Genomic DNA, 12,482 nt, shown 5'->3' with positions numbered 1-12,482 from the left:
CATGCCCTTAGTCTTTGGGTTGTCTATATTCGTAGGTCTTGAAGTACAGTTAAACCTCACTAATTCTGATTACTTGTGGAGGGAGGTCCATCCAAATTAATGAGAGGTTTTACGTAGAGGTGTGCGGCTTTGTCGGACGGCGTTGAGGAGCTCCCGCCAACTGCCCGCAAAGTTTTGTCTAATCAGAAGTCCCACTGAGATGTTTTAGCGGTAAACGAGATTTATTTATTTTTTTTTTCGCTCTTTTTTATTACGTATAGTTTATTGTCAAATCGGTTTCCATACAGCACCCAGTGCTCATCCCAACGGGTTAATTAGCAGCCGTTATTCTCCTATTTGTTGTGTGCTGAGTCAAAAAACAGATAGTTTACCTGCCCAAGTACTTCACCATCTCCACGTAATCTCATTTAGGCTACCACATTCACCGGGCAACCTTCAAGGGTAAACTTGCAGCCGCTGCCTTCTTCCAAGTCATCACGAATTTGGAATTCCTGGACTTGGAATTGATGAGATTTTACTGTACTTGTTGAGTGAGAGCGAAGATTGCAGTGCTGTTAACACTCCAACCGGTGATGCCAAAATTCCAGTCTCAGGCACTGTGCGATGTGGTGGGAAGAACAAGGGCTCCGGCATCAGATCTGAGGTCAAATCTTGGCTTTGTCAATTGCCAGCTAGTTAGTTACTTCACTTCGCTAAGGTTTGTCGTAGGCAGTTCTGCTGAGATAACCTATTTCAGCACCTGATAGAGTGCCAAGCGCCCGACTGAAGCCATCCAGTGCTGACTCCACTCTCCTCTCTTATGAAGGAAAGCCACCCCTGACTTTAGTGAATCAAATTCCAGAAGAGAGAGGGAAGACAGGCCCGTAGGATGTTGAGTCGATTTTGTGCCGTTCCCTAGAGACCCCATCATCTGGACTTTTGTTTTCCCACCTTTCCTTTCCTGTGGTTGGCTTTGCTGATCCAATGAAACTATTGTTCTCTTGCCGCGCGGCACAAGGTCGGGTTCAGGTGGCAGATCGCCAGCATCTCATCAGACATTTTCCCAGTCTTTTAGCTCTACCGGACAGCCCCGAGGACCCTTGGAGCCTCCTCAAATTATAAAACCGTGGAGTTTAAGTTGTCTACGACCCGCACCTCCACTTAGACCATCAGCAGCACTAGGTTATAAAGAGGTAATTTTGCTACATACGGTATAAAATGTGTCTGTCAAGCTAATGTCACAGCTTATTCCGAAGAGTTCTGTGGGGATGTGCTAGAATTTATGCTGGGTGATACATGTCAGTCAGTCGTGAATCGTTAGACTCGGGGATGTTTTTATTTCTTAATTTTCCATTTCCCCATTGTCCCTGTGCAAATATTTATCCAGAAGGGTTTATGTGCACTGCCTGGGTTCCCCGGTCCCTTCCTGATAATTGTATATAATGTCCACACATCTTAAACAGAAGCCACTTCCTTGGAGTTCAGTTTGCGACCAAGCAGACCCAGTTCTGCATTTTGGATCATTTTGATCTATTAAAGCCAAATCAGGAAAGTCTTATGGGACCAAGGCATAAGTCTGAACTATGAGAGTCTGGACCTTCTGCTGCAGTTGGAAAGGGAAAAGAATTTAATGAAAAGAATGTCTTTTCAAGTGAGGCTTCTAAGCAACATTGGATATTTGGGTAGTGTGGGGACTTCAAGGTTCTTTCTATTTTTTTCCTCAAAGTCGCAGTCAGGAAATGTCAGTCACTGGCTTCTGTAACTGTGTGGAGTGTTAGTTTTTCCATCCAAATGGTGTTTTGTTTTGTTTTGTTTTGTTTCCCTAAGATGTTAATCATCATTTCAGCTTTCAGTAAAGAGCCTCATTTATAAGTAACTGTTCTTTAACTAGGTCTTCCTGAGTGAAGGTTTAAGATCGTGGCGGTTATGAGACGCATCTTAGAATTAGGGAGCAAAGACAGCATATATTGCCATATCGACTGTGTGTTTTGATGCGCGACACAGATTTAGCTCAATCTCAAGTTTGTTTTGATTTCAAACACTGTGCTACTGTCTCGATTAATTGTTGCCTCCGAGTGCGGTAAAAATAGAGCGGTATTGACACCGGAGGAATTTTTGATCGTTTCAACTGGGCATGACAGGAGAAATAATGTTTGAGCTGAATCCTTATTATGTACCTCTGTTCAGAATTGGGCCAGGAAACAGTCCCACAGGTTTGCTGTGGAAATCGACCCGGGAAAATCGTAGTTATCTGGGTCCCCTTTTTAACGATCGCTATTTTGTAATTGTCAGTTCCTAAGTTCGAATTCAGGTGAGCCTTGAAGGGTCCAGTTAACTTAATCCTTCGCAGAACTAATCCATTAAAACTAAGGCATGATCACGTTGTTTCTGCTGGGAGAAGAGAGCTATTAATATACTCTTACCGTATAGTGTGTATTTCAGTTATTTTCAGTATTTGTTATTCTGCACAGAACTGTATTCCTTGGGCTTTCGCATGACAATATTGCATCTGAGACTAATGCAGGAAACATGATGATGTTCTGTGTAATTGATGATGACACTAACATTTGACTGTTGTTTTAGAATTACTGATAAATGGATTTGATCATTATAACCATCGACCTCTCACGCTCATTTTCTCTTTCTTTACATATTCACTTTAGAGGATGTCTTATATCTTAAAGGTAAGGGTAGAACAATATCTTTGGCTTACAGTGGCCTCATAATGCTGTGCTGTCACCTCTGATGAATGAAGCTTTTCCTTTATGCTTGTTTTGTCCCTTGTTCTCATTGGTGGCTAAAGTACGAAGATGCAGTTCTGACATGTAAGTACTTTCTTCAGAAAGCAGCCTCTTGTGAAATCCACATGAAAATGTTGTCTTAGACGCCTTGAAAATGCCTGTTTTCCTTGTGTCTTTTTGGTAAACACTCTTTTTCCGATCCTTTTTGTCACATGTGAGTTTTCCATGTCCGTTTTCAAGTCTAAGTGGGTCGCTGTGGCTAAGCGGAAGAAATTAAATTCTTTTGTCCCATATATTTTAAGGTACTAATTATGACCCACCCATCACGTATATACCTTGCATGGGACATTGGGATAAGACGGTCACTAGGGTCTGAGATTCTCATCTCTTTGTTTGGATACCTGATAATGAGCACCGGTTACTTATCCGGCAAAAGCAAATTCAGTAATCCATGGCTCTTTTATCTGCTAATTAAAAATACGGCTTTCTGTATGTACATTTAAGCTTCGGTCTACACCCATCGCTCCTGACGCCAAATTATTTATCAGGACATCCCTCATTTGGCTCTTCTCTCTGAGTTCAGGGAAATTATTTGGTCCCTTAATTTTCCCATCTGACAAATGGAAATTAATATTCTTCTTTGTGGGACTGTCGCTAAGGAAAATGTATTTAAAAAGCTTTGAAGCTCCTTGAAAAGCAGTATGTACCATATTAGTATTTACAACTGTTACTTGATTCCCTGGAAACTGTATCAGCGAGGACTATAAACCAAGTTAGGAATGCGGTTGTTTCCCTAGGATCTACACCCACTATTTTCTCTGCACACGGCACCCGTCCCTATGGCGATTGAGAGGCCAGTGTCACTGCCTCTGTTTTATGGAAGCTTTTAGAGTTTCTTGGAGCCATTTTTTATTGTGTACATTATTAAACTTTGATGCCCTTTTGGGACTGTCAAAATAAGAGAGAGCCATTCGGTTTCATTTCATTTGCTCTTTTTAATTTGTCTTGGGGGGAGAATTTTAATTCCTAAACAAACCTCTGTCCTTACAGGAGTCTAGTAAAAGCCCCAAAACGATGAAGAAGTTTCTTCATAAAAGAAAGACGGAAAGAAAGCCATCGGAGGAGGAGTATGTGATTCGGAAAAGTATGTGTTTTGTACTTTTGGAAGGTCGGTTATGGATGAACTAGCAGAAGGATTCTTTTGAAAGCAGATGATTAGAGCAGTTTGTCCTCCGTACCCCCTGTTTCGTGAAGAAAAAAATGCATGCATTCAAGGGTTTGGTCACCTCTAAGATTTTTGAGTCAGCTGCCGCCTGTATGATTTCGTTTCGAATATCTTGCCCCGCCTGGTTGAGAACCACTAAAGGGACCTGTTTGCTACGGATACATTTTTTCCCTTAGTTTCTGATGCCCAAGATATTTTCCTCTACCAGGATACACTAAATAGACCTGAAGGCTGAAATCCTTCTGGAAGGTTAATGCTCAGTGACGTTCTCTGAGTTAGCCGAGGAATCGGGCAGCTGCTGCATAGAAGCAGCTGGATTCAGAGTCAGGCTGCAGAGTCGGTCAGCCAGTGGATATGTATGTATTTGCCTCTATGGCTGGGAACGAGGTCCTTTGGGACACGCATGAAGGAGTAAGTGATGTATCACCAAGGGGTGACGGATCTGTGCGTCCCGGCCAAAAATACAGTCTGGAAAGATCTGCTGGACTCCAGCTTCTGCATCTACCCCACCCCACCCCCCACCGGGATGTGCGCATCCGCCGCCCCACTAGCTAGCAGGGTTTCGCCCTCCAGTCATTTCAAGAATGAGTTGGAGGAGGAGAGGCAGGAGGGGGAATCAATGACTCTGCTGGCTGGTTGGAAAAACGGGTGAGGTCTATGGGGGAAAGCTTCCCAGAGAAGGGAAGCCTTGAAGTTTGAGGGAGAGGCAGGTTGTGGTATATATCGGATGAGAACTGAGGCTAGGGCTGTCATTGCGGCCTCTAAGAGTCTAGTAAAAGCCCCAGGGCCGCCTGGGTGGCTCAGTCGGTTAAGCGTCCGACTTCAGCTCAGGTTGTGATCTTGAGGTTCGTGAGTTCGAGCCCCGCGTCGGACTCTGTGCTGACAACGTGGAGGGGACTCTGTCTTCCTCTCTCTCTCTCTGCCCCTTCCCCGCTCTCGCTCTCTCTCTCTCTCTCTCTCTCTCTCACACACACACACACACACTCTCTCTCTCTCTCTCTCTCAAAATAAACTTAAAACCAAAAGCCCCAAAGTGATGAGGACATTTCTTCAGGAAAGAAAACTGGAAAGAAAGCCACTGATTCTGAGGGTCCAGGGGCGTAGATGTCTCTGCAAACTCATTGGTAATTAAATCTCACAGGTACGGCTGCTCTGGAAGAAGATGCTCAGATCCTGAAAGTGATCGAAGCCTACTGCACCAGCGCAAACTTTCAACAAGGCCATGGCTCAAGTAGGTTCCCCCAAACCACTTTCTCTAATGAGCCCCGTTTCTTCTTTACTGCTCGGCGCCTCTTTGAAGAAGAGAAAAGCAGCCCAGCTGGGTTGCAGGGCGTGGAGAGCAGGTGACTTCGTGCCGAGGAGCAGCGAGCAGAAGAGCAGAACTGCATCTTTCCGATAAGGGGCTTTTAGCTGCCCGGCGGTTTGTTTACGCAGTGTTTTCTTTTCACCCGGAGAGAAAGAGACACGCAAGAGTAAAAAAGCTGGAGGTGATAGAAATGAAAACAAAAGAAGTTTTTTAAAAAGTCATTCTCCTTTGAAGTACGCAGATGCCTTCACCAGCACTAGTTAGGAATTAAAGAACCCAGAGAGTTCCTGTGTCTGTGAACTGATGCTAATCTCTTCTCATGGGCAGATTTGGAAAGGAAGTCACAATACTATCTCCGATCAGCTGCATATTTAAGCGAACAGTGCTTCACCAAGCTCAAGTTTCAAAGTTGCTCTGAAATTCTGGAAATGTAGCTGCTTAGCCGGGGCTGTTTGGAATGGGTGCAATTTACAGGGAGCTATTGGGGGAGGGTAATCCCCCCCCTCCCCGCACCCCTCCCCCCAGCAACTTTCAGGCACCAAAGGAAAGCAAGCGGATGTTTTCTGATTGATCCTTGAGCTTTTTTTTTTTTTTTTTTTTTCCAAACCGAGTCACATAGACACGAGTCTTCCGTGACTATAGGCGTTCAGGGGACCACAAGTGAGGTGTCTGCTGTCTGCATTTGCCTAAGACACGAGTGCTCCGTAACACAGCCACTGCCCAATCACTTGGGTGGGGGGGGAGGGGATCAGTTTGGTGGGTTGCCTTGACCGATGCCTTCAGAGTAACTTGTCCCTGAGGCTGGCAGGAGGAAGATGTTTGATGTCGAACTTGACACGTTTGACGGTGAAGGGAGGACTGTCACACCATGTAGTTCACAGACAAATCCTGGCTGTGGCCTTGGGCGTGGCCAGCTCTGAGAACAAGTTTTGAGGAGGCAGGAAAGGAAAGGGAGAGCAATGTCTGTCGTGAAAACTAGGAAAGCGAGGGGGACAGGGAGGCCCCAGAAGAAGCCTCCCTCGTGCAAAACCTGACCTCACCTGCTCCCCGAACCCGCTCTCTTCATGTCGACAGTGTCTGTAGATGTGTCACGGGGCAGGCAGGTGTTGTGGCCTAAAGAGTCACGTTTCCGCCCCTCCTGCCCAGCCTGCCCCTGACACGTGGCAAGCGTCTAGCATCATGGTGACCTCCCATCCTCTGTCCCTCTCCGGCCAGAAGTCGTGCTTCCCTGGAAACGACTGCTGTTGTTTCCTGCTGCATTTAACCGATCAGTCAGTCGGTCTGCTGTCTCCTTATTAGGCACCTACCAAGCGCTGGGCCCCGTGGAAGGCAGACACAGGGCCACCTCAGCAAAGGAGAGGCAGTGAGCACTCACAACTTGAAGGAATTAGGCTTCGAAGAGAGGACGCCAGTGGCTCAGGGAGACTGAAGTGTAAGGGCTTGAGCTCTGAAAGGGAGGATCCGGAAGCGAGGGGGAGGTTGGACATACAGGAGAGCTGTTTGGCCAGGTCCCTTGTCTGTTCCGTCACCTCTTCTGTCCCAGAGCCTCGAGGCAGTCTGAGCAGAGCCCTAAGGATGCCCACATCTTTGAGCTGATGTGATAATCCCCAACCCCCGCTCTACCCTTGACCAAAATGGCCTTGACTGACTGAACGCACCCCACCCCGGCCCCCCGCTTCGAGACTGAATCGGTGTATTTGGCCGTTTCCTCAGTCGGGAACGTGTAGTCACCAAATGTTGGGTGACTGCTCTCTGGGGTGCAAGGCAGCAGCATGCCATCCACAAAGACCCCTCGATGACGACAGTGGAAGGGGCCAACACCTAGAATAGTCTCCAGTAACTGTCCCCTTTCCGCCCTCTCTCAATCCTTGTTTGTAGGTGCTCGCAAAGATTCGCTTCCACAGGTCTTACTCCCCGAGGAAGAGAAGCTCATCATTGAAGAAACCAGGAGCAACGGCCAGACCATCATTGAAGAGAAGTGAGTAGAGCAGGCTGCTGTTTCTGATCTGTCTGGGGGCCAGAAAGAAGGTTCTGGCAGGGCAGTGGGTCTCTTGCAAAGCCTGCACTGAAGGATAGTCCGTCCTTCTCCGGGAATATAGCCCTCTTTGCTCTCATGCAGTTGGGAGCGGTGGGAGGGCTGCCCCCCCCCCCCAACAAAGGGAAGGGGGAAAGGGAGGCCAAGCGGCCAGAACTCTCTGCTTGGTGGCTGCCCCTGGGATCAGGTCCCTCATACGGTACGGTGCTTCAGGGCACACAAGAATAGCACTCTAGATGAAACTAGATGGTGCCGGGGAAGGCCACAGCACCAATTTCCTTGCCCACATGGATGCTTCTCATGCATACTGAGTCAAACACTGGACTTTCACATACTTGACCTATTTAGAATCCTACAGAAACCCAGTGAGATAAGCTTTATGTTCACCACTTCTATAGGAGAGGAAGCTGGGGTTCAGGGAGATGATGTCCCTGGTCTACCTTTGCACAGTAGGGACGGTGACCTAATGGGCGAGAAGCAGGTTAAGTACCCATGGGCTCATAAAATAAACACAAAGTGGCCAGCCAAATGGTTTGTTTAAACTGGAGTCGTTTCTGAAGTCAGGCCTAAATTTGCCTAGGACAGCATATTTCAAAGTGCTTGACATCGTTGATGTGTTTTTCCATCTGGTACATGAAGTGATGTGGCAAAATGGTAAGGCACTTGGGCTCAAGGGGACAGCCCTGGTTCAAGTCCAAATTCTGCATCATGTTAGCTGTATGGCCTAGGTGCAAACCTCTTTACCTCTCTGTGCCTCAGTTTCCTCATCTGTAAATGGGTATGATAGTACTACTTTAAGGTTTGTTGTGAGGTTAAATGGAAAAATAAATACAAAGGCTAGCACATGGTCATCACTTAATAGATGATAATCATTGTCATTATAATTGTTGTAGCTATATTAATCCCCACGATAACTTTGTGAGGTTTTTGGGGAATGTACTATTATCCCCATTCTGTCGGTGAAGAAAGTTAAGACAAGGAGAGGAGGAGAAAGAAACTACCCAAGGTACCCAAGGTACCCAAGGTTACCCAAGGTTGGAGGACTGGTGGGTGGTAGGATCAGAACTGGAACCCAGATCTCCAAAGTTCTTGTCCAGGAAGAGAGCCAGCCGGGAAGTGACTGTCCTGCCTCAGCCAGGGCACTTTAATTCTCTTTCGGAATAGATGGAATCTTCCAGAAATAATGCCTCTGACTTTGTGTCATGTAGGGTCAGAGAGATGAAAAGTGCAATGCCATGGCACAGATCTTGTAGGATAGGCAGGACCTCATGACGGCCCTCATTGTATGTTCGGTGATGTTCATTCCTGCCCCAGAGAAAGAATCGAAACCTTTTGATGAGCCCTAGTCTCTTCTTTTGTGTTCACCCAGCTGGGAAGCAAGTGGCCAAAGAGGAGGGCAGTGTAGAAAAGGTGTAATGACATCGTGTTTGAATGACCACGTGTGCTGATGGTTGTTCACCCACAAAAATAGGGCCCCACGAGGACCGTTCTTGGCGGTTATGTCTCCCAACCAGCTGGAAAGTCCACTGCTTTTCAGGATCTGTATTTCTAGAAAGCTGCTTTTATTGTTACGTTTTGCTTAGCAGTATTTCAGTGCCAGCTGTTAAACTCTGAACTTTATATTCTAGGAGTCTTGTCGATACTGTTTATGCCTTGAAGGATGAGGTCAAAGAACTGAAACAGGTAATGAAATATAAAAGTCATTTTCTCAGCTCATAGAACTGATGAGGTGGGGATTTTTATTTTCCTTGTGTCTTCAAGGTGGGTCTTGTTGGTTTTCCCATGTGGTCTTGGGTTTAAATTTCTCAGGATTGCTCATATACCTATTTAGCAGTTTACAAAAGGGTCCCCAACTTAGTTATAACTTTCACGCTCTCGGACATTTGTAAACAGAATTTTTTTTACAAAGCTAAGTCATCCGTGAGTGGATAAGTGTAAAGAGAACCATAAATCTTGAGTTGTGGGCTCCTCTAGAGATGTGACCCGCTGTTTCATGATGCACACTCTTCCCAGTGTTTGGGGACTGGCTGTGCCTGGTGACGGGGTAAAGGATGGACTGGAGCGGGGAGAACAGAGACTGGAAGAACACTCGGGAGGTTGTCACAAAACTCAGGGTGAGACAGAGGAGCACGAGAAAGGAAAGTACAGTCAGTGGTGACGGCTGCTAACAGGATAAGCAGGAGGAGCCCTGAGAAGGGGCCACTTGGTTTGGGAATTGACAAGTCTTTTCCCATCACAGGAAAATAAAAGAATGAAGCAATGCCTGGAAGAAGAATTGAAATCAAGGAGGGACCTAGAAAAGCTGGTCCGGAGGCTGTTGAAGCAAACTGATGAGTGTATTCGGGCCGAGTCCAGTAGCAAGATCTCCATCCTTCCATAACCATCACTGTGCAGCTGGGCAGATGTTGCCTTCGGGACATCTTGAAATGTCCAGCTTCAAACGCTCTGTTTGCTCACTTCTTCGGTTTTCATTTTGTATCGGAGTCAGTCTCTCTCTCTCTCTCTCTCTCTCTCTCTCTCTCCTTCGCTTTCTCTCTCTGTCTCCCTGTTTGCTTGAGTGTTGGTTGGTTGGTTATTGGTTGGTTGTTTTCCTTCTGACAGATCCTTCTGACAGGTGGTAGAAATCTCCCCAGAGTCTTTTCCATCCGATGAGAAAAGGGAAACCTAGTGTAGGCAAGTGACTTAAATGGTCTTCAGATGGCCTTCAATTCATAGTGCCTCTTTACCAGCCATTACCCCTGGGTCACTCTTTTGCGGCTGGCTACCAGAGCAAAGTGGCTGGCCGTGGCTTAGTAAATGTGAACTTGACTTTTTCTCGAACGCTTTCTTGTATCTGGAAGCCCCTCAGTACCCAATTTAATGAAGGCGAAGCTCCCCGAGCTGTGACTAGGGTAGGGTGAGTAGAAGACTAGCACATTTGCCCAATGACCCAGCCACCCTTCCCCGGGTGATCATGTGCCACCCCTCAATGCACACTTTTTATTATTATTATGATTATTATTGTTACCGCCCTGTGTTGTCTGTAGGGCCAAGAAGACAGTAGCACCCTTATTTCTTTTGTGCGGGTTGACATTTTCACTCTACGGGGCAGAAGCCCCACGCATCCATGCCAACGCCACACCCATTAGCAAATTGCACTAGACAATCTTCCCCTTCAGCAGCAGAGCTGGCCATCTTTCCCCAGCGCATGATAGGTTTCCTCCCCTAACCTTCTGCCTCCCGCGTAAGGTTTATGTCTCCCCAGTGCTTTAAGCCAACCATACCAAGTGGTGCGTAAACTAGTAAGTGTGCGCTTTGCTTACTTTTAAAAAACACGGACTGTGAGCCGCTCCTTCATCCACACTGCGTATTCGCCTCGCGACTTCTCATCCTTCAAAACGATCTGCATTGAGGAGATATTGTGCCCTAGTAGACGGCTTTAATTCCCCGTATTGCCCTCCCAGATACGCTGTGAGAAGCTGTATGTTCGTCAGCCTCTTCGAGTAGGGCTCGAAGCATCATTTGCAGAGATGTGCTATTGGTCCGGTTTGTACATCCAGAAAGAAAGGACCCCTCCGGCGGTCGTGCGCTGGTTACTAGTGAAGCTGAGTGTTTGGAACCGGTTCGCCAAAGTTGCCCTTCGAATCAAGTGATCGCCTCTGTAAGTGTCTCAAACATGAGCACCACGTAAACCCGGTTTAGAAGAGGGTCACAGAAGAGCAGCACCCATCCGAATTCGACACAATCGAACGTTGGCACGAGGCTCCGGGACAGAGCAGCACAACCCGCCCCTCTCTCTCCCAAAGACAGGTGCCCTTGGGCAGGCAGGGACGATCACTGGAAAGAGAGGCAGAGGGCCAATGGACCGGTCGAGGTTGTCTTCCAGATACGTTTGACGGGTGCCTATAAATGTGGGTTTTGCAAGTGTTGTCTAGAAACCAAACTTGAAGCTTGAACACCCCCAGCCTGCTAAGCCCGTTTTCCCTTTTTGGTAGCGGGGGTCTCAAGTTCCCACAGCTGCACAGTACGGGGCTGTTGACTGCTTGCCACCCGGCAGAAATGACACACACCATCCACGGGAAACGGACTATTCCCGCCGCCCACCATCAGCCAACCCCAGGCTGTGGTAGCCCAGCAGTCTAGATGTGCCGTCCTTCACCTAAAACTCAACAACAGCCACACAGATCTTAGCGTCCGCCCCGTCTGGGGTTAACCAATGGCTTGCAGTGAATGGCACAAACTATACCCCTAGGGAACATTGTTGCGATTGCGAAATCCTTTAGTTGATAAGGTGTAGGATTGCTTAGCGTAGCGAAAGGTCTTTATTTTAAAGTGACGTGTACCTATGCATGTGTCTGGAACCCGGCCCTTCTCAGGAAAGGCCCTCGGTACGCTGGGTACTGAAGCTTGCGCCGAGTGATGTCCGCACTCGCACGTTAAACAATAATATAAAGGAAACGAAGCCATGTTAGCCCGAGAGCAGTGTCTCCGTAGTTGTGTCGTTGACAATACTCTACAAGTGGGTTCCTGTCACCCTGTAATTAAACCGCTGCCCTTAGAGGCTTTGTAGCTCCTCTTCCGTCGCGTCCCTCTGACACAAGCTCAGATTTTCTAACTTGTTTTTATTTTGAAGACTTTTCCAACGGACATTTTCAATAAACAAGAATAACAGTGCTTTATAAACTAAGTCCTGTGTTTCTTTCCTTTTCTCCCCCCGCCCCCACCAGCTGGTGGCAGTTTCCTCCCGCGTGTCTCCACTCAGGGCAGGGGACGTTTGCTCCCCACTTTACAGAGATACTTCATGCCATGAGACGGGACCTTCCTTAACCTCTCCGCCCCTCTCCTTCTGGCCCCAGCCTACGACCTGTCTACACCATTTTCCGCCCGGTGTAGGGCTTTCGTCAACCAGTGGTGGCCTCTATCTTGCCCACAGTTGGAATGCTGGTGTCAGCAGTCACGATGAAAATATTTGCTCCCCCTCGAGACAGATGCATCTGGTCCTGCCCCCTTAAAAAAATTTTTTTTTTCATTTTATTTAAGTCCAAGCTAGTGAACATACGGCGTGGCATTGGTTTCGGGAGTAGAACCCAGGGATTCATCGCTTACGTATAACGCCCAGTGCTCATCCCGACAAGTGCCCTCCTTCATGCCCATCTCCCCACCCAATACCCCTCCAGCAACCCTCAGTTTCTTCTCTGTATTTAAGAGTCTCTTATG

At 47.3% G+C, this 12,482-nt stretch overlaps 1 protein-coding gene across 5 annotated transcripts in view; it reads left to right on the top strand.

Moving 5' to 3' along the window:
- The window catches only part of ARHGEF6 (Rac/Cdc42 guanine nucleotide exchange factor 6), a 101,759-nt gene extending 89,807 nt beyond the window's left edge, over positions 1 to 11,952 (top strand). For 4 of the 5 annotated variants that reach the window (XM_030306338.1, XM_030306340.1, XM_030306342.1 and 1 more), the window contains 7 exons: positions 1,047 to 1,172; positions 2,643 to 2,663; positions 3,771 to 3,864; positions 5,087 to 5,176; positions 7,130 to 7,229; positions 8,915 to 8,969; positions 9,526 to 11,952. In XM_030306338.1, the coding sequence (XP_030162198.1) occupies positions 1,047 to 1,172; positions 2,643 to 2,663; positions 3,771 to 3,864; positions 5,087 to 5,176; positions 7,130 to 7,229; positions 8,915 to 8,969; positions 9,526 to 9,666 (627 nt within the window). In that variant the 3' untranslated portion in view covers positions 9,667 to 11,952. The remainder of the gene's footprint in view (positions 1 to 1,046; positions 1,173 to 2,642; positions 2,664 to 3,770; positions 3,865 to 5,086; positions 5,177 to 7,129; positions 7,230 to 8,914; positions 8,970 to 9,525) is intronic. The other variant, XM_030306339.1, reaches the window with a different exon arrangement.
- Positions 11,953 to 12,482: the final 530 nt, after the last annotated feature.

The sequence above is a fragment of the Lynx canadensis genome, chromosome X (genome assembly GCF_007474595.2).
Source record: "Lynx canadensis isolate LIC74 chromosome X, mLynCan4.pri.v2, whole genome shotgun sequence".
Taxonomy (NCBI): Eukaryota; Metazoa; Chordata; class Mammalia; order Carnivora; family Felidae; genus Lynx; species Lynx canadensis.
The sequence above is the reverse complement of the archived record's forward strand: the minus strand, read 5'-3'. Positions and strand labels throughout refer to the sequence as shown.